Below are 27,921 nucleotides of genomic sequence, written 5' to 3' on the forward strand. Positions count from 1 at the left end.
TGAATGGTGGAAGAAGTCGGAGACGCCCGAGAAAGACATTTACAATAGCGAAGCACTGCGGGGGATCCCATAGTATTTATATATTTTAACAGTAACATTGTGGTATACGGTAGTGAATGGTGGAAGAAGTCGGAGACGCCCGAGAAAGACATTTACAATAGCGAAGCACTGCGGGGGATCCCATAGTATTTATATATTTTAACAGTAACATTGTGGTTGGTATACGGTAGTGAATGGTGGAAGAAGTCGGAGACGCCCGAGAAAGACATTTACAATAGCGAAGCACTGCGGGGGATCCCATAGTATTTATATATTTTAACAGTAACATTGTGGTATACGGTAGTGAATGGTGGAAGAAGTCGGAGACGCCCGAGAAGGACATTTACAATAGCGAAGCACTGCGGGGGATCCCATAGTATTTATATATTTTAACAGTAACATTGTGGTATACGGTAGTGAATGGTGGAAGAAGTCGGAGACGCCCGAGAAGGACATTTACAATAGCGAAGCACTGCGGGGGATCCCATAGTATTTATATATTTTAACAGTAACATTGTGGTATACGGTAGTGAATGGTGGAAGAAGTCGGAGACGCCCGAGAAAGACATTTACAATAGCGAAGCACTGCGGGGGATCCCATAGTATTTATATATTTTAACAGTAACATTGTGGTATACGGTAGTGAATGGTGGAAGAAGTCGGAGACGCCCGAGAAAGACATTTACAATAGCGAAGCACTGCGGGGGATCCCATAGTATTTATATATTTTAACAGTAACATTGTGGTATACGGTAGTGAATGGTGGAAGAAGTCGGAGACGCCCGAGAAAGACATTTACAATAGCGAAGCACTGCGGGGGATCCCATAGTATTTATATATTTTAACAGTAACATTGTGGTTGGTATACGGTAGTGAATGGTGGAAGAAGTCGGAGACGCCCGAGAAAGATATTTACAATAGCGAAGCACTGCGGGGGATCCCATAGTATTTATATATTTTAACAGTAACATTGTGGTATACGGTAGTGAATGGTGGAAGAAGTCGGAGACGCCCGAGAAAGACATTTACAATAGCGAAGCACTGCGGGGGATCCCATAGTATTTATATATTTTAACAGTAACATTGTGGTATACGGTAGTGAATGGTGGAAGAAGTCGGAGACGCCCGAGAAAGACATTTACAATAGCGAAGCACTGCGGGGGATCCCATAGTATTTATATATTTTAACAGTAACATTGTGGTTGGTATACGGTAGTGAATGGTGGAAGAAGTCGGAGACGCCCGAGAAAGACATTTACAATAGCGAAGCACTGCGGGGGATCCCATAGTATTTATATATTTTAACAGTAACATTGTGGTATACGGTAGTGAATGGTGGAAGAAGTCGGAGACGCCCGAGAAAGACATTTACAATAGCGAAGCACTGCGGGGGATCCCATAGTATTTATATATTTTAACAGTAACATTGTGGTTGGTATACGGTAGTGAATGGTGGAAGAAGTCGGAGACGCCCGAGAAAGACATTTACAATAGCGAAGCACTGCGGGGGATCCCATAGTATTTATATATTTTAACAGTAACATTGTGGTATACGGTAGTGAATGGTGGAAGAAGTCGGAGACGCCCGAGAAAGACATTTACAATAGCGAAGCACTGCGGGGGATCCCATAGTATTTATATATTTTAACAGTAACATTGTGGTATACGGTAGTGAATGGTGGAAGAAGTCGGAGACGCCCGAGAAAGACATTTACAATAGCGAAGCACTGCGGGGGATCCCATAGTATTTATATATTTTAACAGTAACATTGTGGTTGGTATACGGTAGTGAATGGTGGAAGAAGTCGGAGACGCCCGAGAAAGACATTTACAATAGCGAAGCACTGCGGGGGATCCCATAGTATTTATATATTTTAACAGTAACATTGTGGTATACGGTAGTGAATGGTGGAAGAAGTCGGAGACGCCCGAGAAAAACATTTACAATAGCGAAGCACTGCGGGGGATCCCATAGTATTTATATATTTTAACAGTAACATTGTGGTTGGTATACGGTAGTGAATGGTGGAAGAAGTCGGAGACGCCCGAGAAAGACATTTACAATAGCGAAGCACTGCGGGGGATCCCATAGTATTTATATATTTTAACAGTAACATTGTGGTATACGGTAGTGAATGGTGGAAGAAGTCGGAGACGCCCGAGAAAGACATTTACAATAGCGAAGCACTGCGGGGGATCCCATAGTATTTATATATTTTAACAGTAACATTGTGGTATACGGTAGTGAATGGTGGAAGAAGTCGGAGACGCCCGAGAAAGACATTTACAATAGCGAAGCACTGCGGGGGATCCCATAGTATTTATATATTTTAACAGTAACATTGTGGTATACGGTAGTGAATGGTGGAAGAAGTCGGAGACGCCCGAGAAAGACATTTACAATAGCGAAGCACTGCGGGGGATCCCATAGTATTTATATATTTTAACAGTAACATTGTGGTATACGGTAGTGAATGGTGGAAGAAGTCGGAGACGCCCGAGAAAAACATTTACAATAGCGAAGCACTGCGGGGGATCCCATAGTATTTATATATTTTAACAGTAACATTGTGGTATACGGTAGTGAATGGTGGAAGAAGTCGGAGACGCCCGAGAAAAACATTTACAATAGCGAAGCACTGCGGGGGATCCCATAGTATTTATATATTTTAACAGTAACATTGTGGTATACGGTAGTGAATGGTGGAAGAAGTCGGAGACGCCCGAGAAAGACATTTACAATAGCGAAGCACTGCGGGGGATCCCATAGTATTTATATATTTTAACAGTAACATTGTGGTATACGGTAGTGAATGGTGGAAGAAGTCGGAGACGCCCGAGAAAAACATTTACAATAGCGAAGCACTGCGGGGGATCCCATAGTATTTATATATTTTAACAGTAACATTGTGGTTGGTATACGGTAGTGAATGGTGGAAGAAGTCGGAGACGCCCGAGAAAGACATTTACAATAGCGAAGCACTGCGGGGGATCCCATAGTATTTATATATTTTAACAGTAACATTGTGGTTGGTATACGGTAGTGAATGGTGGAAGAAGTCGGAGACGCCCGAGAAAAACATTAGCAGTAGCGAAGCAATGGGTTCACTAGTAATACCATAAACTGACTTGATTCACAATCGTTTGTTATTGTAGCCACATTCGCCCGTCTTCTCAATCTCGTACCAAATTACAATTTATATTAATATATTACATTACCCTCGCAAATTATTTCACTAAACGCCGCACTTTTAGGTACAGATTATAGAAATTACACATTCAACAACAACTATTTACATGCAACAAATAGGTTATTAGCACAGACATAGGAATTAATAGACGAGAAGATAATGGCGAGGGGTAAAATCAACTGTTGAAGAACGAAGGGGGTAAAGCTGACTGTGATTCGTCAATAAATCAATCTGACAGTAAATAGGCATCTCGCATTATAATATCACCATTTACTTCTTAAAAGTAAAATCTGCTTTTGAATGAATAGACATTTTTACATGGGAGCGCAAATTACTCGCCACGTTATGAACAAATTTGCGAAGTCCAAATTCGGCAAAAAAAATCGGTTCTATTTTAAGAGTCGAATATTTCGTTTAAGTATTTAGTTAAGACACTTTTATAAATGTTCATAATTTACTTCCCAGCAACCAACCAGCTTTGTGTTTCGCGTCCAGACGTTTCTCGATGTGATAGTAACAACTGATTCATATTATACGATGTGAATATGCTTAAAATAAAGTAAAATAATGCTTATATATGGAATGTAATACGACAATTGGGTTTATTCTCTTTTTCACATCTATTTTTACAAGTTTTCATAGTACAAGTCAACATTTTGCCGTGTTATTTCGTAAAATGAACCGATGATGCCTCGACCATAGTTCGCACAAGAATGATGACGTCACGTTTTCAAATTTCAATTGAGGTCATACGCGAGCCCAGCCGGCTCCAATGGAACCGGTATGGGGAGTGGGGATAATACGCTTTTAATCACTTAGGGCAGGTCTACTAATATTCATATGTCTATGGTTATTAGCATATTTAGATCGAAACAAGTGTCACTCCGTACAAAAAAAGTCCAATATGGCAGCAAAGAGATTATTTTAGAAGGTAAATCGTGAACTTTGATTAAATAAAAATGGAATTATAATGCATTTTTATCACATATCCCGATGTAAATCGTTGTTTCTTGTAATAATTAAGTTGAAACGAAGTGTAATTTCCATAAACTGTGTACATTACAAGTGCAGTGGTTACGGAAATATTTACCCTACCCTTAAAACGGTACCCGTGAGTCAATTTGACGGTGAAAAGGTAATGGACATTCAGCTAAAGGCGGTAAATGCTAAAACAGAAATCTGCAATACCAACAGTTTTCTCTGTTTTCGTCGACTGCCTAAACGTGCGACGGTTAGGTAAATATTTACCAGTTGTATTTATTATAAAAAATACATATACATAATAAACATAATTACCAAAAAAAATATGTCTTTTAACCTTTCCTTAGCTGTGGTGTGTATTTATTACACATTGCTTCTAATTACTTTATTAACTCTATAAATATAATAAATTCTGGGTTCAGATTTTAGGTATTCTTCCGTTATGCATGTATGCACTGAATTAAAAAATTATATTTTACATAGTTTTCAAATTCAATTGAAAATCATAAATTTTTGTTAAAAATCGGAAATAAATACACCAATACAATCAACCGTGTGACTCTGCTAAGCGAAGAGTGTGCGAGGAAATGACACGCTATTGATGTCCCGCTTTATTTCGCTATGCGGGAACATGAAAAATCCACACGTCCGCAGTTGTATTTTGATTTAGACCATCGATACCTATGACCGCACAGCTGTGTGTGTGCTAGTAATGCTAGCCGCCAGCCAGACGGTCGAGGAACGTCGTTAGATGTGAACCCCTCGCACTCTTTTTTAGCATCTGCCGATGGTTTTTTCATGTTTTCAGCAAATTAAATTACAATTATTATCACTTTTGATATAAAATATAATAAACATAAGCGATTAGCTATGAATATTCATATTTTTCCAATATTAAATCGCTTATTTTGAGATGTGTATTGACTACAAAGCACCGTAACGCGTGGATTTTTTTAGCACAGTAAGGGAAAGGTTAAAGAAGCTAAGAGCTAAACAAATATATAATATATTTCTACTAAAAAAAAAAAGTATTCTGTGTTGGCCATTTGATCTCTTTTTTTAATGTACCTCAAAAGAGTCCCAATTGCTCCCAACCTTATGGCTAAAAGATTGCATGACGTCCATCACTATATGTACAATGCATTAGACCAATGAATGTGATACTGCGTTAGAATGTGCACATACTGTAATTGGAAATGCCATTATTAATTCCAGTATTTATTTCAATAATATACATGTACATTTATGCCAGCCTTACAAAATATCAAATTGACAAACTTCAATCAGTGTTTAATGCAGCAGCACAGCTCATAACCGGGGTTTCTAAATATTAGCACATTTCAGAACACCTTCGTAACCTTCACTGGCTCAAGTGCCCTGAAAGAATCCAGTACAAACTGTGCTGGATGGTGTTTAAATCCATCAATGAAATGGCCCCACCCTACATCTCTGAACTATGCGTCCCGGAAAACACTGGTCTGAGGCAGTCAACTCTTAGATCAGCAACATCATCAGCTGTAAGCAGACTGATGGAATCCAAATACTAAGTTTGGTGATCGCGCTTTCGGAGTATCTGGGCCGAAGGCTTGGAATAAACTCCCTCCGGAACTAAGATCCATAACAAGTCCAACAGAATTCAGGTAAAAACTTACCACTTCTAGAGAAATTCTAATTACATATATCCAATTTTCCAATTATGTCCTAAAAATCCTGTATCTAAATTTCGCTAATAAACAATAAGTTAATGTTAATTGAGTGTTAATCTCAAGTGACCTACCAGGTAAGTATTGTACTGTATATTATCTCCATATATAGTTAGTAATAACATAGATCGTTGTAGAAGTGTATTATATATTTGTACAGCACCCTTGAGGTGATTTTGCACAAAAACTGCACCTATACAAATCATCTATTTATAATTATTATTATTATGGTATGTTCCTTATTGAGAGTGTTTAGGAAAGGAGAAGCAAATTTTATGTTGGGTGGTACTTCAGTACGAGAATTTGATAAGAGTTATTACATTTTCAAGTTCTGTGAAAGATTTTTTCAAGTTTTGTTTTTATTTCAGTTTTGTCAAGCAACTAGCCTACAATGATATAATAACAGAACTTGAATATGACTTTCACAGAACCCGAAAATGAACGTTGAAATTTGATGAATTGTTCAAATTCTCCGAAACAACCCGTCCTAAGACAATTGGAGCCGTCTTCATAAATACACACTACCACAAGTGGAGCCGTCTTCATAAATACACACTACCACAAGTGGAGCCGTCTTCATAAATACACACTACCACAAGTGGAGCCATTCTTAACGGCTGAACAGCACGGATTTAGAAAAGGTCGAACTACAGAAAGGGTCAATCCGCACCAAATCATCCAGAAAATTTTGGATTTGTCACCCACCATCTCAGATTTTGATGAAACTTTAAATTTTTAATCCTTCCATATAGATAAGAAAATATACCAAATTTTACCTTCCTACCTCAACTCGTTTTTTTTTTATGGGCAGTTGAAGTTTGGGCAAAATAAGCGTTTTTACATATTCCGAGCACTCCGGAAGAGCTTGTACCTTCAATGAAAAAAAATTGTATCTTTGTCATTTATAGTGCAAATGCAATGAAAATTTTCAATATTATCAAGAAAACTATGCTGATTGCAGAAAAAAATAAATAAACCCTTTACATTTATCTACTTGACTTTAAAAAATTACCAAAAGTAATTTTTTAAGTAATTTTTGGGACGGAAAAGGTACTTTACAAAAAAGCAATATCTCGGGAAGGTACAGTGTTAATGAAGTAATTTTTTTTTTTATTCTTATCTACAAATAGCATAGAATCACATAAAAAAATAAAATTCATGGCATTTTACTTGCTTCAATAAATAAAATCCATTTTAAACTTTTTTCAAACTTTTTGTAATTTTTTTTTATTCTTATCTACAATAAACATAGTACAACCTAAAAAAATAAAACTCCTGGTATTTTGTGTGCTTCACAGTGTAGAAAAGTTTTTAAAATAAGAAATCTTTATCATACAGAATTGTTCTAGGTTTTTTTAAATCTAGATACAAAAATAAATAAAATCCATTTTAAACTTTTTTCAAACTTTTTGTGATTTTTTTTATATCTATTTTTAGTTTGTAATTGGGCAAGTTATAGTTTAGGTAATATAGGTTGAATGAATGGACTAATATCAAAGAAACAGTCCTAGAGACAAGTCACTACATGGAAATGATGTATCTGCAACAAGAACAAGACAGAACATGAAAATTACTATCTGCCTCATCACTAAGTTTGCAGGATACTACATGCTTTGTTTCCTCTGACATGCTTAGTTCTGAGTCAGCTTCAAAGCAGTGATCATCTATATAAATACAGTAGTTGTTTCATGTTATGGTGTACGTTGTTAAAATGTCTCTAATCGAAACAAGTTTAGTTAAATGTAGTGTGGGACAACATAATGGTACTGAATGTCACAAAAAAAGTTATACTAAGTCAGAGAAATTAACGAGTGTGGATTTGTTAAGTGAATTTGAAAAAAAGCTTATTCAACAAAGAAGTTTTGTATCTATAGACTTGGTTTTCAACATTTGTGAGCACCACAGAATATTTAACTTAAATAAATATGAAACATTTCAAAAAGCTTGTTTTGACCCGTTCCAAAGCCACAAAAGGAAAATTACAAAAACTTTAAGAACAGTATCCTTGGAATTTTCAGAGAACATTAATACCATTCTAAAAGTAACTAATAAAGCAATCCCTGGACAAAAAATTTGTAATGCATGCAGAGCAAAAATTAGTAAGAGCCAAAACCTTAACAATGAAATTGAAGAGCTTAACACTTTTCAAGAAGACATAAGTGAAGTTGAAAATGTTTTAAACAAAGAATTTTTTTTACAAGAAATCAACACTTCTTTAACTGACATTGGAGAATCTCCATTTAAACTACATGCAATACCATCCCACAGTAAGTCTAGTCACAAGCTAAAACAATACCAGGCACTCGAGGTTTCCACTGCTTTGTTCCTCTGTCTGAAAATGAAGTTGGCACAAAAAGGATAAGTTCAGATTCAGATTATGCTTTGATTTTTAACTTCAGTGGGGAACGAAATCGCTCTGAGCAACTAAGTATGGTACAAATTTGTACAAACTCTTATGTAGCTTGCGTATATGACAACCATTGGTTTTTTGGACTTGTGGTTTCCAAAGATGAAGACGAGTGTGATGTATCAATCAAGTTTATGCATCCTTTTGGCCCAGCTCCATCCTTTTACTGGCCACATCAAAAAGAAGATATTTGTTTTGTTCCACTACAAAATATTTTTAATATCGTTGACCCTCCCACAACAAAAGGTTCAGGAAGAGCTTACTACTTTCTTGAAAAAGACGTTCATCATGCTGATCAAAAGTTCAACCATCTTATGGGTCAGATCAAGAATAAAAGTAAAAAATGAACTTGAACATTTATTTGTAAACAATATTATTGTAATGTACTTTCATTTAACCTAATCCTACATTGCCTGTTTTATTTTTATTGTATTTGTTTTTTAAAGAGTTAACTTTGTATTGAAAAGAGTTAAAAAGTTGATCTTGTTATAAAATATTGCTATGGTGTATGCATTCAGGGTAAGGAACAAGGTACATTATTTTGTTGGTGCCTTAAGCTTACATTGCAAGCTTACCAGCATGTTGTAAAGGACCGAATAAGTTTGACTTTTTTTATTTGCAAATACAGTATCTAGATTTTAAAAAACTTGGAACAATTCTGTATGATTAAGATTTCTCATTTTAAAAACGTTTCTACACTGTGAAGCACACAAAATACCAGGAGTTTTATTTTTTTAGGTTGTACTATGTTTATTGTAGATAAGAATAAAAAAAAAATTACAAAAAGTTTGAAAAAAGTTTAAAATGGATTTTATTTATTTTTGTATCTAGATTTAAAAAAACCTAGAACAATTCTGTATGATAAAGATTTCTTATTTTAAAAACTTTTCTACACTGTGAAGCACACAAAATACCAGGAGTTTTATTTTTTTAGGTTGTACTATGTTTATTGTAGATAAGAATAAAAAAAAATTACAAAAAGTTTGAAAAAAGTTTAAAATGGATTTTATTTATTGAAGCAAGTAAAATGCCATGAATTTTATTTTTTTATGTGATTCTATGCTATTTGTAGATAAGAATAAAAAAAAAAATTACTTCATTAACACTGTACCTTCCCGAGATATTGCTTTTTTGTAAAGTACCTTTTCCGTCCCAAAAATTACTTAAAAAATTACTTTTGGTAATTTTTTAAAGTCAAGTAGATAAATGTAAAGGGTTTATTTATTTTTTTCTGCAATCAGCATAGTTTTCTTGATAATATTGAAAATTTTCATTGCATTTGCACTATAAATGACAAAGATACAATTTTTTTTCATTGAAGGTACAAGCTCTTCCGGAGTGCTCGGAATATGTAAAAACGCTTATTTTGCCCAAACTTCAACTGCCCATAAAAAAAAAACGAGTTGAGGTAGGAAGGTAAAATTTGGTATATTTTCTTATCTATATGGAAGGATTAAAAATATAAAGTTTCATCAAAATCTGAGATGGTGGGTGACATGGCCTGGATGATTTGGTGCGGATTGACCCATATATAGATCATTGTAGAAATATATTATATATTTGTACAGCGCCCTTGAGTTGATTTTGCACAAAAACTGCGCTATACAAATCATCTATTTATTATTATTATTATTATGGTATCTTCCTTAATGAGAGTGTTTAGGAAAGGAAAGGCAAATTTTATGTTGGGTGGTACTTCAGTATGAGAATTTGATAAGAATTTATCTTCCTAAATGTGATTTGTCCGCCGTGTTTCCTTCTCAGAACTTCCTCTGCTTCCTGTGAATAAAAAGCCCCTCCCCACAGTCTAAAGTCATGGTGTTTGAAAGAGAGAGTAGGAAAACAGTGTGCAATATAGTTGTTGCTGAGGAATACTTGTCGCAGGTGGATGAGTTTGTGTATTTAGGAAGTATGTTCTAGAGAGATGGGAAGGCTGACAGAGATATTGAAAGGGTACTAGCCGTCCACAATGGAGTGCTGGTACCTACCCTGATGCATGGCAGTGAGGCATGGAACTGGCGGAGGAAGGATGAAAGTAATGAAATCCCCGAGGCGTGTGTGTGGTAAAACCATGTATGATTGTGTGAGCAATGTGGAGATTAGCAAAGAATGCACGTCTTCTGTAGGCGTAATAAGTTAAATTAAGAAAGAGACGCTTGGATGGTTTGGGCATGTAGAGCGAATGAGCGAAGAAAGGAGTGTAAGGAGGATATATGATGCAAATGTGAATGGTAGCAGAAGTCGGGGACTCCCGAGGAAGACATGTAACGATCAAGTGAATCTGATACTTGAGTTGGGTCATGATAAGAGTAGGAATAACAGAAGAGTATGTATGAATGTGAATGAGGCAAGGAGTGTGTGGTGTGATGCAGTTGTTTGGCGGTCCGTCCTCTCTGGACGAAACGGTGTCATAGTTGGTTAGTTAGTTACTCTCAGGCATGTATATTTAATTTAAAGCACGAATGTCTGCTCAGAAGATTCTCATTTCTGAGCACAAACTACCTCATGTTTTATATTATGTTTTAGTTTTAATATTCTTGTTTTGTCCTGTCCTGCTGTTATTTTTATCCTAAGTTTTGTCATCACTTTGTATAAACAGTATTGTATTTAGTGTTATAATATTAGATCTGTATTGGGTAAGGCAAACTGTAGGAATACTTTTAAGAAAATGACCACTAATACTAAATTACCGTTTGTAAGTTTGTTATAGTAAAGCGCACTTGAAGTGAAATGACACTAAACTGCGCTATATATATATATTTTTTTTTTCGTTTATTATATTAACTCCACACAGGAGGCCCTGAAGAAAATAATTTCCCTCAGGGCCTATGTCATCTTTGGGGATGCTGTGTGGAGGGTCTTTTTGTGGAGAGGAAGGAGTGAACATGGGTCTTGAAGAGTCCCATGTTGTAGGAGGGAGGAAACACAGAGGCCGGCAGTTCGTTCCACAGCCGAGCTGTTGAACTTAAGAACGAATCGTAGAAGCGACCCGTTCTCATGTGACAAATGTCAACCGTGTACAAATGTTGGGCGCGCGTTTGGCGTGTATCCCGATTACGCACCGGTGCCGAAGGGATCAATGACGCTAGTTCCTCAGAGCATCTTCCATTGTAATACCGATAGAACAAGGACAGCATACCTACCTGACGCCTGTGCTCTAAAGATTGCAGTCCGTTTGTTAAGATTGGGGAATCTATCAAACGGACCGCCCGTTTTTGCACAGAGTCAAGGGTTTTTTTCAGGTATTTAGGGGCTCCGGACCAGAGATGGCTGCCAAATTCGACAGTAGGGCGCACTTGCGATTTGTACAGGGTCAGCAGTTGTGTACTATTAAAGTATCTGCGGGCCCTGTACAGTACGCCCAGCTTCTGAGAGGCCAACTTTACTCTGGCTATAAATTCTATGTTATTATTATTATGAGAGCCTAAAACAAGTTTTTAGTTTAGACCTGGATTCTGTTGGGATTGTAAAATATATAAAACTGTGTACAAACCTCATACACCTCGCTGCCAGTGCTTCCCGAGATGTCCACATCTTCGTTCAGCCCGTTAGAGCTGGAACCCGAAGAATTGGGAGTGCCGGCGCTCTTCCGTTTCCCCGAACATGAGATCTTAGACAGTTTCTCCATCTCTAGTCCCAGATGACTCTGCAGTTCATTCGCTCTCAAGGTACAAGAACAAATTGGACAACACGGAAGTCCACTCGATTTCTTTCTATTCCTAACGCTATTTAGAATCAAGCTGCCATCGTCCAGCAGCAACTGATTGGTGTCATATCCATTGTTATTGCTCAAGCCGTTGATATTGCTTAAACCATTGATGCTATTGCTTAAGCCGTTGTTGTTATCGAAGTTGCCATTAGCGTTAAAGCTGGTGCCGGCCATTCCTGGATCGTCCGCCGACATCTTCGACGAAAACATAACAAAACGATAACAAACTTGAAAAATAGACAGACATTACAAATTGAAATAACAAAATGTTTTGTTTTTTAAGAAAATTGCAGAGTTTTTAACTGTTCGTTTTGAAATAATTATTAGATTGTCAATGTTTTGTAGCACGTCTTTGAAGATTGAACTCTCAACGTAAAAATGCTATACAAATGTGTAATTTGAATTAGTTTTATCGCTTTACGAATCTGACAGCATCTCAGTAATTAATGAACGAAAATTGTCAAATTATCACTTTTTTGTTGACGAAATGTCCGACACGCACTCTGAAGAAGTGATTTGGACGATTCGTGAAACGTTTCAGTTGTAAAATAAAGTCCAATTGTGCAAAATAAAAACAAGTAGTCGAAAAACAGACAGCCGAAACGTCGGACAATCAAAACATTGCGACATTTTTATTTTATCAATGGCGGTTCAATGCATGCTTTTTTCACACAGCCAAAGTTCGGTAGGAACTAAATTACAGATTTTAATTTATTTTATTTATTAGAGATAAACGTATGTTTACAAGAAAGGGCTTTTATGCGAAGCACAAAGGATCACAAATTATTGAAAGCCATAATTATTAGCCCGAAACATAACTATAAATAGAAACAATAAATGCAGCCGACAAAAATTGAACCCGCACCATCTTAAATGCATTAATTTATTGTATTGTTTTAAATTACTTGGTTAGTTTAGAAAGCGAAATATTTAAAAATATTATATATTATTACTGTGGCTCCGAAGCTGAGACTAAAACTTACATCAATTTTTTTCTTTAATCGGTTTATATTGATAATTTCCATGACAAAACTGACAGTGAAATTGAAATGTTAGTCCATCGTCACACGGGTCGGTAAACAATCGACATAAATCGAATGCCGCAAGACCCAGCGCAGAAAAGTTCTTTGCTGTACTGCGCTGCAAACCGTTACCCGTTACCTTACTAACTAACCATCACGCCGTTTCCCCGCAGGGGTAGGCAGAGAGGACGGACCGCCAAACAACTCGGTCTCATTCACATTCATACATCGTCTCATACATACTCTTATATTATTCTGACTCTTGCCATGACCCGATTCTAGTATCTGATTCACTTGATCGTGCCATGTCTTCCTCGGACGTCCCCAACTTCTGCTACCATTCGCATTTGCATCAAAATATATCCCCCTTACACTCCTTTCTTCGCTCATTCGCTCTATATGCACAAACCATCTAAGCGTCCCTTTCTTAATCTTACTCATTACGTTTACATCAGCCTTACACTCTTTGCGGATCTCCACATTCTTCACACGATCATGGTTTTACCACACATACGCCCCAGGTATCTCATTTCAACAGCATTCAATCTACTTTCATCCTTTCTTTGCAAGTTCCATACCTTCATGCATTACCTTACTATGAACTTAATTTTCTACGCAGGGTGTTGCAGCATTCAATTTATATCGATTGTTTACCGACCCGTCGGACGACGGGTTTAATGTAATTTATTTCAATTAAACGATAAATTGTTAGAATACGGTATGCTATGGTATTATTTTTGATCCGCAAAAATAGTCCTTATTGTTCTCATGTTGTAAGAGCTAAATTAGCATACTAGTAAATTATTTTATTATCGATGCTGTATCTAGTCTCTACCACTCAGAATAACAATAAAGTACTATCTATTTCAAAAATGCCATGCAATAATAAACTCTATAAATAAATGTTTTAAAGTTTATTACAGCGTAACGTAGTTATAAGGTTAAACGTTTTGATTCTAAGTTTTGGTTCTGTCAAATTTATCTATGGAGCGTCCTGTCAAATCAAAATGTCAGGTTAGAATGCAGTTTGACGTTATTTATTATTGTTATTATTAAATAAATCGCTTAAAATGTTGAGCGGCAGGCAGGAGAAGACAAAGCGGACTAAGATAAAGAAGGAGAGAGTCGAGAAAACGCAATCCGCGGTTGCGGCTGCGCCAATGCTGGTCGCTGAAGATGACACCGAGAAGGACCTGACCTACTACATTAGGGACCGGGTGGAGCTGATGAGGCAGATATTCTCCATCCTGAAGGACAGAGAACTGGTCGCAATGGCCCCCCAGTGTCTGAGGACTGTCAAAGTGGATGATTTACAAGAATTATGTTTGGATGAGGTTTGTTCAACTGTTCACTTGTTTGTTTATTTGTTACGTGGTTTGATTGAGTACAAACCTTACAAAGTTTCCTTACTTTACTTGATACGCGCAAATTATTTCAATAATACTTACTTTCAATGCTGAAAAAACTAAATTTATAACCTTTAGTCTGTCGTTTGCTACCCAACCTACTTACAATATAAAAATAATAATTCACTCCTGTCTAAGACCTGATTCTTGCTGTAATTGCCCAAACTTTGCACAAGTCACCAATATAAAATATCTGTGGGTCTTGATTGATCAACATCTACGTTGGGATCATCACATAGTCCGCCCAACTCCCCGCATTCGCAAGCTATCTTATGTGTTTCAATCTTGCAGAAATATCCTTCCTCCTTCAACACTTAAATCAGTATACTATGCTCTCTGCTAATCCATATCAGCATACGGTATCATCATTTGGGGTGACTGTGCTCAAACTATTATTGAACCTCTGCAAAAAGCTCAAAAAAATGGTAATACGTGTTATCAATAAGCGACTGACAAAATATTCCTTAATCAGACTTTTTGTTGAGTATAGTGTCTTAAATATACGTCAACGATTTATAAATTTTCAATTAAATATCCCTGTCGAAGACTTAAAATACAATTTCTTACTAAATACTCTAAAAATACATACATTAGAAGATAGACGTAAAATAAACGATTTAACGTTCTTATTCAAAATACTTAACTCTAAATTCGACTGTTGTGAACTCCTGCAACTTATAAACATACATACACCCACAGTAACAACACGACAAAATACAATATTCTACAGCAGCACACATAAGCGTAACTACATTGCCCACTCTCCGATACAACGACTTCACACCATGGGAAATCATTACTTGGGTGATGTTGACATATTCAATACCAACCTTTTGTGGATCATTTAAAACATTTATTTCAACAATACTCCTAAACACATCATGTAAACCTACAAATAGCTGTAATTTTCTGTTTTGGTTTCTTGTGTTTGTATGACTTGTTGCATAGCTTTTATCAAATGTAATTTTATTCTTATTTTTTTATGTTTCAAAGTATCTGTCAAATTAAAATTATACTACCAATCATGTAAAAGCCCTCTGGGCGTTAAATAAATAAATAACTGCTTTTAAAATTTATGCTAACACATTTCTTGTACAAATATAATAAAAAAACACTCTTACAACACTCTGACACCACCAGAAATATAATCAAACGACATTAAAATGTACCTAAACCTCATACTACTTCAGCACAAAGACAATTCACCTTCCTAGCTCCCAAAAACTTCAACCTTCTCCCTGATAAATCCTAAAAAAAGAAACTTCACTCCATACTTTATTTTTATTTTTCATATATTCAATAATATTGTTATTGGGTTTATAAAAACAGTTTATTTTTAAACAAGTTCTGCTGTGTAATTATTATTACGCGTGACAGCTGTTTCGCCCTCTGAAGGCATTATCAAACTGTGGGTAGCCCACTTACAGACGATACATTTATATTATTTCTAGGTAGGTATTTTAATTTCAATTACTGATTTCTTAATTGATTTCAATTAATATTGCCTTCCGCACAAATAACAACTTAGGATCATCTCTTAAAAACTCAAAAAGTAAAGTACATACTCAAATTACAAATAATTAACATTTATAAACTCCAGTGTGACGAATGCAATGCTGTTTATGTTGGACAAACTGGCCGGTTCTTTAATACTAGGTTCAAAGAACATATAAGATCTTTTAACCCTTTCAATACCAGACTTTTTCCAGCCAACGAAAAAAATGTTTGTCTACATTATTGAGTTCTGTGATTTTTTTCAATATTTTTACAAAAAATTTTTTATTTTTTTTCCATACGGTTTTCGAAATATTTCATGTTCCTGAGGAAGAACATTGGGGCTTAGGGGGTGTAAGTCAAAGAACGGGTAGTACAAGGAGCATACATAATTTTAAAGTGTTTTTAATTGTTTAAATAGAAAATAAATACACAAAAATCAATTCTATTAATCTGTAAAGCCAAGCATATTAAATTGCAATTTAATATTATGCTAAAATAATTTTAGTAAAAAAGAAAAAATCAAAATATATATATTTTTTTAAAAACGGACCAATACCCTAAATTAACGTAAGAAAAACAAATTCAACCAAAAATATTAGTGGTGAAATAAAACAAAACAATTTCTTTCTCTTTGGAGACACACACCGACATTCGTGCTTTTGCCCGTGTAAATTTCAAAATCATAGACGAGCCCACTGGCTCCCGCTCGGGAGAAGACTTTGATGCCCCACTTGTGTGGCTTGTTTTTAATTTATTGTTTCAAATTACTTCTCCCTTTGAACGGTATCATGAGCTCGTCTACAGAATTGAATTCCTCATGTTCGATCTTGGCCTTATTTTCAAGGAGGGCATTTACCATCGGCCTTATTTTAAATAATTTGTCGTAACCCTCTTGTCCTCTTGGAATCAACGAGCTATTGTCATTTAAATGAAGACACCAGCGTAACTTAGTGAAACGATTTCTAGGCATGACATCAACGATGAGAGAGAGCCTCGTATCATTGGCCCAGTAAAGGTGGAATGCCGGATACTTAAGGATACCCATCATGATGTGGTGTTGACGCTGGTGCTATTTTCTTGAACTGAATACAAATTTGTCTGCTCAACAAATTTTTTTATAATATTTTCATCTATGAAACATAAAACATATTGTAGAGCAGACATATCCAGTGGTGGTTTTGAGAAAGTAACATCACAGTAGGAGTCTACATGGTCGACATCTTTCTTGATCCACTGTAGATCGGTTCTCCGTCCATGGGAAGCTGAGGCTTCACTGGGCTGTCCTTGTGGCACGGTGCAGGACTCTGGCTCGTCTTCCACTGGCTGCTGCCTCTCTTCCAAAGTCTATAATTAAAAATATATACTTAATGGTTTCATTTAAAACCCAAATTTGTTCATACTTAAATCTACTTCAAACGCAATAATCGCAATGATAATCGCAGTAATATAACAATAAGAAATAATGACAAAAGTACTTACATGGACTTCCACATCCATTCCAAGAGCTTGGCTCAATGCCTCCACATTGGTTTCCTCTGCAGCATCCTGGAAATATTCAACTGACCAGCCCTCTTAATCTTCATCTTCCAACTCCAACTCCACGTCGGAAATATCTCCTTCCAGCATCACGGTGATCTTCTCATGTGTCAAACCACGATGCTCCATCTATAAAAATGAATAAAATAAGTTAAAGTCTACCGGAAAATAATAAAATAAATTAATATATCTTGAAAGAATCAAATAAAAACAAGTAAAACAATATTAAAGGCCAAAGAAAGATTTCTATGAAAAACATCCACGAACGACCAAAGTGCCAGCTCAGGAACATGAATGTTATTACCGAAAACCAAATGAAAAACTAATGTTATTGAATGGAAATCATATTTACATATCAGATTAGACATGTATATACAATATAATAATTATTTTCAACAGAAATATGCGATATCTTACCTTTAAAATAATGTTGAAATCCGAGAAATTTCAAACCGTTAAAAACTGCAAAACACGCGTTTTTAATTCGAAATAACAGTAATAGTATGTGTTTCCAGTACGACATTTGTTCTATTCCTTATTAGCAATATCTTCCTTAAGCGATATGCAAAATACGGGGTTATTTGGTTCGTAAAATCAAGAGAAATAATTTTTTTTCCTTCGTGTTCCTCCAGAAGAACTCTGGTAAGGAAAGGGTTAAAAATAATAATAAAATACAATTACAATTTGCCAAACATCCCCTAGATGAAAATTCGTTAGGAATTAGTTCGTTATTAGGAGTTAGGAGTTCTACCGAGCCGAACCCTCTGATATGAAAATATCTGGAGTCGGTGAATTATTTTCCCATTTGATCTCTGGTGAGTTTACGTGTTGTACTTGTATTGTTTTGCATTTATTTTGCTTATATAATGCACTTACATAATGTGGGTTGACTAGATGATCATTTGTGGAAAAGTGTGTCAACTTGTCGAATTCCGCCTCTCGATTATACGCACAAATGTAATGCCTCTCGATTATACGCCCAACAAAATTTTTTTGTACCAGAGTCTCACTCTCGAGGACGTCATCACAATCTTCTATATAGTAGAGCAAGCCGCACTAATTTATTTATGAACTCACCTGTGGAGAGAGCTACGTGCTTTTTGAATGCGGTAGATAAAAAATTAGATTTATTTTTTGTGTCCTATAGCGCATTTGCGAGATTTTTGGCATTGCATATACACTGCATAAATGGTACAATTATAACGTCTTAGACTATATTACCTGTAATTGTTATAAATAAATGTACAAATTATATATATAAATAAATAAATAAATAGCACTTGGTACAAGAAACAACTATTTACGAATAAGAACTACCGATATTGCCTTCATTTTTCTCACCACACATTTTTTATTGGCATCTTTATGTATGATCGCAAGATTCAACTAGAACTAAATGCAATCTAGACAGCGTCTTAGATAAATATATCTTATTTTACATCTATTGACTTTATCTGCTAAGTCTAGGATGAATAGCTCAATGATAGTTCAGTTGGTAGAGCGGTGCCCCGGCAAGGCAAGAGTCCTGGGTTCGAGTCCTAGATGTGACAGAATCTTTTTCTGTTTCAAATATTCAATTACGAATCGCTAATATTGTCTTCAATAATTAAATATTACAATTTGAGGTTTTACTCATTAAGTTATTTGAACCTGGGACCTTCGTATTGTCAGGCCGTCATTATTTATTTATTCTGTGTTGGTCGTCAGGTGCTGGGCATCAGCTCCACACGGCTGGCGTCCATCCTGGACGGCTGCTCCTGCCCCTCGGACACCGACAGCTCCGACTGCAGTCTGGACGATGCGCCGTCACTCGCGCTGGAGACCATCTCGCTGGACAGCATCTCGTCGGACGAAGGGCAGCCGCCGCTGGCCCAGGTGTCCACCAAGACCAAGGTAACTGACAAACTCATAGTTTCACTGCTTCAACGTCACGCTGGATGACTAACCAATTCCTAGATATTCACTTTAGACAAACATACTTTTATTAGAATGTTTAAACTTGGAGAACAAGAGTCCCAACTGCTCCCAATCGTCTAAAGCCAGTGAGACTATGGCATCCCCAATTAGGGTCTGTTGTGAGACTGAAGGTAGTGGAGGGGAGAGGAGGGGGTCAAGAGGAAGGTTTGTTGAATTGTGATTGTGTTGAGTAATCATGGAACCATTTGCATCACGTTTCACCTCTTCCTCGCACTCCATAAATGCTGGCGTCCCACAGAGATCGGTTCTGTCTTCGACTTTGTTTTTGTTGCACATCAATGACCTTTTGACATGTGCACCGATTCATTGTTACGCGGATGACAGTACAGTTCATGATAGCTTTTTGTTTGACAAGCCCCCAAAGGGCACACAAACTCTATCTCGAGAGTATTTCCTCCTGGGGTAAAAATAATCTCGTCGAATTTAATGTTTCAAAGACCCAATCCTGTCTGATTACGTCTAAAAGGGATCCAAATGATAATCTAGTCTCCTTCAACGGAAGCAATCTTCCGAACAGGCCTTCCATTGATATGCTTGGTGTAACTATAAGTGACCAGCTCAGGTACGGGGGCTCCATCGAAGCCAGAGTAAAGCTTGCCTCTCAGAAGCTGGGCGTACTGTACAGGGCCCGCAGATACTTTAATAGTACACAACTGCTGACTCTGTACAAATCGCAAGTGCGCCCTACTGTCGAATTTGGCAGCCATCTCTGGTCTGGAGCCCCAAAATACCTGAAAAAAACCCTTGACTCTGTGCAAAAACGGGCGGTCCGTTTGATAGATTCCCCAATCTTAACAAACGGACTGCAATCTTTAGAGCACAGGCGTCAGGTAGGTATGCTGTCCCTGTTCTATCGGTATTACAATGGAAGATGCTCTGAGGAACTAGCGTCATTGATCCCTTCGGCACCGGTGCGTAGTCGGGATACACGCCAAACGCGCGCCCAACATTTGTACACGGTTGACATTTGTCACATGAGAACGGGTCGCTTCTACGATTCGTTCTTAAGTTCAACAGCTCGGCTGTGGAACGAACTGCCGGCCTCTGTGTTTCCTCCCTCCTACAACATGGGACTCTTCAAGACCCATGTTCACTCCTTCCTCTCCACAAAAAGACCCTCCACACAGCATCCCCAAAGATGACATAGGCCCTGAGGGGAATTATTTTCTTCAGGGCCTCCTGTGTGGAGTTAATATAAAAAAAAAATAAAATTAAAAAAAACTCAGTACCACCCTGGCGTAAGACCTCCATTCAGAATTTAAACGTTACTTGAAATGGGTTTGGCCATGTTCGGTGACCAGATCCGAATAACCAGGTACTTCCCCACCTTCTTCTTCCCCATCTCCTTCTTTTTTCCCATTACCTTGAGCCTCACAATGTACCCTAATTGAGGATGCCATCGTCTCTCTGGCTCCAGACGACTGGGAAAAATTGGGAATCTTTTGTACAACTTCCTATAATAAATAAAATATTCCTTCAAATCAAATGATGCTGTTTGTTGAATGTGGTGTATTTGCAGAAGAAAAAACATCACCGGCGCCACCAGCAGGAGGAGCTGGGCGGGCCCGCTCCGGTGGGGCCGCGTGGCGAGAAGGCTGAGAGAAGGGGCCGCGGCGAGGACAAGGGCGAGCGCGGCCCCGCCGGCATGACAGTCCTAGAGCTGCTGGAGTTGCAGGCGAGGGCCAGGGCTATTCGAGCGCAGCTGCAGGCCGTACACGCTAACATAGGTCAATTCAATTCTTGTGTATATTATTATTTACGAAGAAAACAGTTATTTATAAGATAACTAGCAAATACAAGTCCCAGATTGTTCAGCTTTATGCAGAGTTTTTCTAAATCAGACATAGGCAGTAATTTTGTTCCTATTTTGAATGTCAAGTATCTAAAAGAAAGAAGAGAAAAGGGTGACTTGATTGAGAGTTTCAAAATTTTATTTGGACATTATACAGGGTGTATCGGCACGTACCCGACAAACTTTAACCAGCTATTCCTTGGCACATTTGGAGTAAAAAATGTTATGGGCACTTTGCTGTGTGGTAACATTTTTCTTTAATAAAAAATTTATGATTCATATTTTCACCACATGTCACCAATGTTTTATCCTTTGTCAAAGTTTGAAAACCCATCTGGCAATATTTTGTTCGAGTTTCGTTGAATAATGTACGTACGTACCTACGTTGGCGCGCTTTTACAATCACAACGAAATGGCACGGCACAATTCGTCTCATTTTTAACTATTATTATTTAGTGTGTACGAAAGAGCGAGGACACTTTTTGACACACTTGCTAATAACAGCTGTTGAACACGAGAAACAATGCAAATGACAGTGACGGAGTGTGGATTTTTTATTTATTTTTTGTTTTTAATGGAAAAAAAATGTTACCGGACAGCAAAGCGCCCATAACATTTTTTACTCCAAATGTGCTAAGGAATAGCTGGTTAAAGTTTGTCGGCTACTTGCCGATACACCCTGTATAGTAGTGGAAGTATGGAACTAACTTCCACAACATGTCATCCATTCTACTAATATAGAGTAGTGGAAGCATGGAACTAACTTCCACAGCATGTCATCCATTCTACTAATATAGAGTAGTGGACGAATGGAACTAACTTCCACAGCATGTCATCCATTCTACTAATATAGAGTAGTGGAAGCATGGAACTAACTTCCACAGCATGTCATCCATTCTACTAATATAGAGTAGTGGACGAATGGAACTAACTTCCACAGCATGTCATCCATTCTACTAATATAGAGTAGTGGAAGCATGGAACTAACTTCCACAGCATGTCATCCATTCTACTAATATAGAGTAGCGGACGAATGGAACTAACTTCCACAGCATGTCATCCATTCTACTAATATAGAGTAGTGGAAGCATGGAACTAACTTCCACAACATGTCATCCATTCTACTAATATAGAGTAGTGGAAGCATGGAACTAACTTCCACAACATGTCATCCATTCTACTAATACAGAGTAGTGGAAGCATGGAACTAACTTCCACAACATGTCATCCATTCTACTAATATAGAGTAGTGGAAGCGTGGAACTAACTTCCACAACATGTCATCCATTCTACTAATATAGAGTAGTGGACGAATGGAACTAACTTCCACAGCATGTCATCCATTCTACTAATATAGAGTAGTGGAAGCATGGAACTAACTTCCACAACATGTCATCCATTCTACTAATATAGAGTAGTGGAAGCATGGAACTAACTTCCACAACATGTCATCCATTCTACTAATATAGAGTAGTGGAAGCATGGAACTAACTTCCACAACATGTCATCCATTCTACTAATACAGAGTAGTGGAAGCATGGAACTAACTTCCACAACATGTCATCCATTCTACTAATACAGAGTAGTGGAAGTATGGAACTAACTTCCACAACATGTCATCCATTCTACTAATATAGAGTAGTGGAAGCATGGAACTAGCTTCCACAACATGTCATCCATGGACAAACTGGACACACTGATCCCTAGATTCCTTCCCACACCTCATACGTTTTTCCTTCCCATTATAAAAATAGTACATAATCTGCCATAAGTTATTTCCCCAGAATAGCTGAATTATATAAATTATATATTCAGACAAATGATTCATCACATTCAAATGACAAATGAAATGTATAATTTAAAAACTTTTTTAAATTTGCATTACAAAATAATAAATTTGAAAGCATGTTCGTCACCTTTCAAAACTTAGTTTTGGGATACGTTCTATCGGAAAATAGGACAATCTGATCATTATTTTTGGTTAGGGTGTTAATTTTAAGGTTCACACGCCCCGTCTATATAATTAAAGGTCGATGATCTCTCCGTAATACAAATTTAAATATGAAGACTTCTGTAAGTCTGTCGGGGCTGTGTAAAAATAATATGGTGCTTTGTGTTACAGGCTCCGATCCGGAGGAAGAGCAAGGAGTGTCGGCGGTGGGAAAGAGAGAGGGGGGAAGCGCAGAAGAAGAGGAAGATGAAGACGAGGTGGTAATTAAGGAGGAGCCCCCGGAGGTGGTGGAAGTGGTCAGCTCCAGCAGCGACGAGGAACATCCACCAGGTCAGTCGCATGCTTGGTGTAACTAAGTGACCGGCTCAGGCACGAAAGCTCCGTCAAAGCCGGAGACAAGTTAGCTTCTCGGCAGCTTTGACGGCCGGCATAGTCCAGTGGTAACGCATTGGACTGCCATTCCGAAGGTCGCGGGTTCGAACCCGGCGTGCGCAAATAAATTTTATTTGATTAATTTGTGTTATTTCACAATTAATTAATTAAAATAATATATAGTATATTTGCGGCACGTTCCAGAGTGGAAGATACTACCAGTATCGCCCTGGTGTAAGACCACCATTCAGAATTGAAACGTTGCTCCAAATGGCTTTAGCCGTGTTTAGTGACTAGATCTGAATAGCCAGGTACTTCCCCACCTTCCTCTTTCCCTTCCCCACTTACCTTCAGCCTCACAACATCCCCCAATTGGGGATGCCATAGTCTCACTGGCTCCAGACGGGAGCAATTGGGACTCTTGTGAGGTATTCACTATAAAAATAAAAAAAAAAGCTGGGCGTACTGTACGGGGTCCGCAGATTGCACACAACTGCTGCTACAGCAACGCGTGGCGGGGTACAGCTATAGTTTAGAAATAGAATTCAAATATTTTGAAAAAATATCCACTCACATGTAAACTTCAAGATTTTTTAATTAGTGTGACAAATTTGTAAATATTCGTTTTATCATCTGTAAAGTTTTCATATTGTGGCTCGAAGAGTTTTACCAAACCAAAATTTTTAATCGCATTTATCTCTATTTAGGGGCAACTTTAGTCTTAAACCACACTCATAGCATCAATTTATACTCCTTCAAAATCCTTTGATAAATTTTTTTTTTTCAGATAAAAAAAAGTCATCAGGAAATGCCAAGAAGTTGTCAACATCACTCGTTTCTTCTAAAGACAAATCCAAAAATGACCATGTTAAAGCGGCTCCCACTCTGGTTGTCTCCATGCCCGTCATAGCCACTCAACATCCCCCCAGGAAGATCAAACTCAAAAGGAACAACCTGCTGGTCTCTGTCACCAATGTAGCCACTGGTTCTGGTAAAGCTGCTCAAGAAGAAGTGAACATTTCTACAAAGAGTCCTGTTATAGATCTGGATAAAGCAGAAGAAGTAGATGCTAAAAGGGACACTCCAAAGGATGCAGACAAAGACAATGCAACGAAACAAGGCAATGGCAAAAGAAAGGCGGATAAGGATGATTCAGAGTTTGTCGACGGTGCCAAATCATCCAAACCCAAAGGAGAAAAGGACGGTTCAGTTCCATTCGATGGCAGAATCGACGGGAAGTCAATTAAGGACAGGTTGGGGAAGGTGAGGAAGCCTAAGAACAAAGGGACTGGTAAAGCCAGCAAGAAGAAGAGCAAGACCAGCATTGACGAAGACGAAATCATGCTCGAACTCTCCGACACGGAAAAAAACGATCTGTTAGATAGTTTCGATTCCAAGTCCAGCAGCAGCGAAGAGAGCTCTGATGAAGAACCGGAAGTTGATCCCGGGAAAGACACTGTTGATAAATTGGCAACTAAAGTTGATGAAACTATGAAAACTGACGGAAATGATGAAGTGGTGAAAGCTGGTGGAGATGACGAATTGATTACGGTAACTGATGAAGCCAAGAATCCTGATGATGTGGTTGAAGGTAGCATCGTTGATAAAGCTATTGTTGAGAGTCAAAATGTGGGTGAGGTCCGTTCGTCTTCCGTTAGTGAGGTTATTGATTTGGACAGTGGAGGAGAAGTTGACAAAAATGCGGCAGAAAGAGAAAGAGTAAAAGATGTTTCGACTTCTGATGTTGTAGATGATTCTAAAGGTGCTGAAGTCATGGTTGAAGAAGATGTCAAAGCTGGGAAGAGTCCCGATAATGTGGATTTGGTCAAGAGTTTAGCCGTGGAAGTCGAAGTAAGTCCGCGTGAAGAGATCGAAGAAACGGAAACCGCTAAAGATAAGAATCCAAGCAGTAAAAAGAAGAAGAAGAAATCTAAAAAGTCATCCAGGGAATCCAGGAGGAGCAACGAAGCCACCAGCGTTGAAAAGACCAAGAAAAATCATGAAGATCGTGAAAGTATGGGTAAAAAAAAATCCCAAAATAGTGCAAAAGACTTAGAAAATTTACAGCCGAATATTGCAGCAAAGGAGGCTTTAATTGGTGATAGTTTAAATATTAGAATAGGTTTAGAATCAATAGAACACAATGAATCAGTTGTTAGTTTGGAAATACCAGAGGAAGAACTCTCTGAAGGAGAATGCAGTTACAGCTCCGATGGTATCGAAATCACTGAGTTGAAGCAAGAAGTGGTTTGTATATCGGATGATGCCATCAGTGTGGACAGCGTGGAAAAGGGGAGACCGAAGAAGAAAAAATACAGAAAGCGGAGGAAATCTCAATCTAGCCAAGGCAGCAGCAGTTCAGAAGATTGCGGAAAAAGGAAAGACCCTAATTTTGAAACAGACGAAATTGAAAATGCCGACAATGCCAATAACACAGAAGAGGAATTAGGTAAGTATGATGATGATAAAGAAGTTGAATCGGTTTGCGTAGTACAAGAAGATACATGTAAAGAGAAAATAGACGTAGTCAGTTTAGATGGATTTAAAAAAGATTCAGGTTTTGGTAAAGCAGCTTTGATTCAGAGAGATAATTCAAAAGCTGCCATCGAAATAAAAACTGAAAAGATGGATTTAGAAAAGGACAGCATTAACTCAGATTCAACAGCTGATGCAATGAAAGATGATGATTACCAAGTATTTGAAATTTCCGATGACTCCAGCGATGAAGAAGTTACTAGGATGTCCAAAGAACCGACCACTGAAGAAATAATCGAATTAAGTAAAAAGATAGACTCGGAAATTGACCGGGAAGACATTGTATTCGAAAGAAGAGTAACCGGAGAGATGGTGAACGTGGAAATGAGACAGGAGATACTGAAAAGCGTGGGTGTGAGTGCTGAAGAGCTATCAGACAGTTCGTGGAAGGAGCGTTGGCTCAAAAGCGACAAGGTAAGGAAGGTGTTGGCCACTTCCAATCTGTGCAACGCTCTGAGAAAGAAGAACAAAGAAGTCAAACTGAAACTCATCGAAGAGGCTAAAGCCGAACAGGCGTTGATCAAGAAACAGAAACAAAAGGAGGAAAGCAAATTAAAACAAAGATTAGACAACAATTTGAATGTTGAAGACGATGCCAATCAGCATGTTTCAGATGCTCCTGAAATCGAAGTTAAAACAGTAATTAATGATCAGAAATATGTAGAAACAAAAGACAGTCACGAAGGTACGGAAAGCGATGTCAAAATAGATGAAGGAGTCGAAACAAAAGACAACTGTAACGAAGGTATCAAAATTGCAGATGAACCAAAAGAAAACTGTTTGGAAGGTGCCGAAATTGACGACCAACCAAAAGACGGTGCTTTTGAAGGTGAAATAGACGTGGAACCAAGCAAATTGATGCCGGTTGAAGGTTCTGTTGATCTTTACATGACCCTTGCCAGCTGCACCAAGTATGTAGACCCTGTTGTTGATCATATTGAAGAGAATAGGAAGAAAGCCATGGCGAAGGACGCCAGACAACTGATGAAGATGTACAAGAAACTGGTGAAGATCCACAGCAAGGTGGCTGGAGAGAAGAAGAAGAAGAAGAAAGATAAAAAGGAGAAAAAATATGAAAAGGTGAAGAAAAACTCTAACAATGATCTGTCTAATATAACCAAAACGTCCCAAATCTAAAAGCGATATTAATTTGTATGAATTATTTATTAACTGTATAATTCCGTTGTAAATAAAATTTCTTTTTATGTCCGTTGCGTGCTTCATTTTGTTGTTTACTTAAAAGTTGAGATCCCTGAGGAGTTTGCGTGTTGGTCATTGGAAAAGAGTGTAAGACTTGTGCAAGATTAATAGTACTCTATTGCTAACCCTGCACAAATCACAAGTGTGACCCACGGTTGAATTTAGCAGCCACCTCTAGTCCTCACAACCCTTGACTGCAGAAACGGAATATATTAACAAACGGATTGCAATCTTTAGGGCATGTGTCATCATCGGCAATGTTGTGTAGAGGGTTTTTTAAGGAGAGAAAGATGTGGGAAGGAAAAGGGTATGAAGGGTGGGTATCAGTATGTCCACGAGGGGGTCGAGAGAGTCTGGCTAGAAAGGTAACAAGATCTCCCTCAGCCAGCCTCTCCAAATCCAGCCTGTAGGTGGGCAGTACGTGCCAGTTGGTGGGCTGTGCATGCCAGTTGGTGGGCAGTGTGTGCCAGTTGGTGGGCAGTGTGTGCCAGTTCTTGGGCAGTGTGTGCCAGTTGGTGGGCAGTGTGTGCCAGTTGGTGGGCAGTGTGTGCCAGTTGGTGGGCAGTGTGTGCCAGTAGGTGGGCAGTGTGTGCCAGTTGGTGG

General features: G+C 37.9%; 2 protein-coding genes across 2 annotated transcripts in view; one reads left to right on the forward strand and one right to left on the reverse strand.

The window, feature by feature from the left end:
- Positions 1-12,644, reverse strand: part of RNF220 (ring finger protein 220) — a 30,035-nt gene extending 17,391 nt beyond the window's left edge. Inside the window, exon 1 of the mRNA XM_089650236.1 lies at positions 11,815-12,644. Within this exon, the coding sequence (XP_089506362.1) occupies positions 11,815-12,240 (426 nt within the window). The 5' untranslated portion in view covers positions 12,241-12,644. The remainder of the gene's footprint in view (positions 1-11,814) is intronic.
- Positions 12,645-14,053: 1,409 nt separating this feature from the next.
- Positions 14,054-27,327, forward strand: LOC149408999 (uncharacterized). The gene is made up of 5 exons (XM_089650234.1): positions 14,054-14,386; positions 19,199-19,384; positions 20,988-21,195; positions 23,383-23,541; positions 24,371-27,327. The coding sequence occupies exons 1-5, from the start codon at positions 14,123-14,125 to the stop codon at positions 27,253-27,255; spliced, it is 3,702 nt and encodes a 1,233-aa protein (XP_089506360.1). The 5' UTR covers positions 14,054-14,122; the 3' UTR covers positions 27,256-27,327.
- The last annotated feature ends 594 nt before the right edge of the window (positions 27,328-27,921 follow it).

Source organism: Hesperophylax consimilis, unplaced genomic scaffold, assembly GCF_061612785.1.
Source record: "Hesperophylax consimilis isolate HC1 unplaced genomic scaffold, BYU_Hcon_1.0 scaffold_39, whole genome shotgun sequence".
Taxonomy (NCBI): Eukaryota; Metazoa; Arthropoda; class Insecta; order Trichoptera; family Limnephilidae; genus Hesperophylax; species Hesperophylax consimilis.

Bases quoted from the DNA above. Each gene is read 5' to 3' on its own strand.
- LOC149408999 (XM_089650234.1), top strand. From the start codon at position 14,123: ATGTTGAGCGGCAGGCAGGAGAAGACAAAGCGGACTAAGATAAAGAAG. The intron at 21,196-23,382 runs GTCAATTCAATT...TTTGTGTTACAG, and splicing joins GGCCGTACACGCTAACATAG to GCTCCGATCCGGAGGAAGAG. The intron at 23,542-24,370 runs GTCAGTCGCATG...TTTTTTTTTCAG, and splicing joins CGACGAGGAACATCCACCAG to ATAAAAAAAAGTCATCAGGA.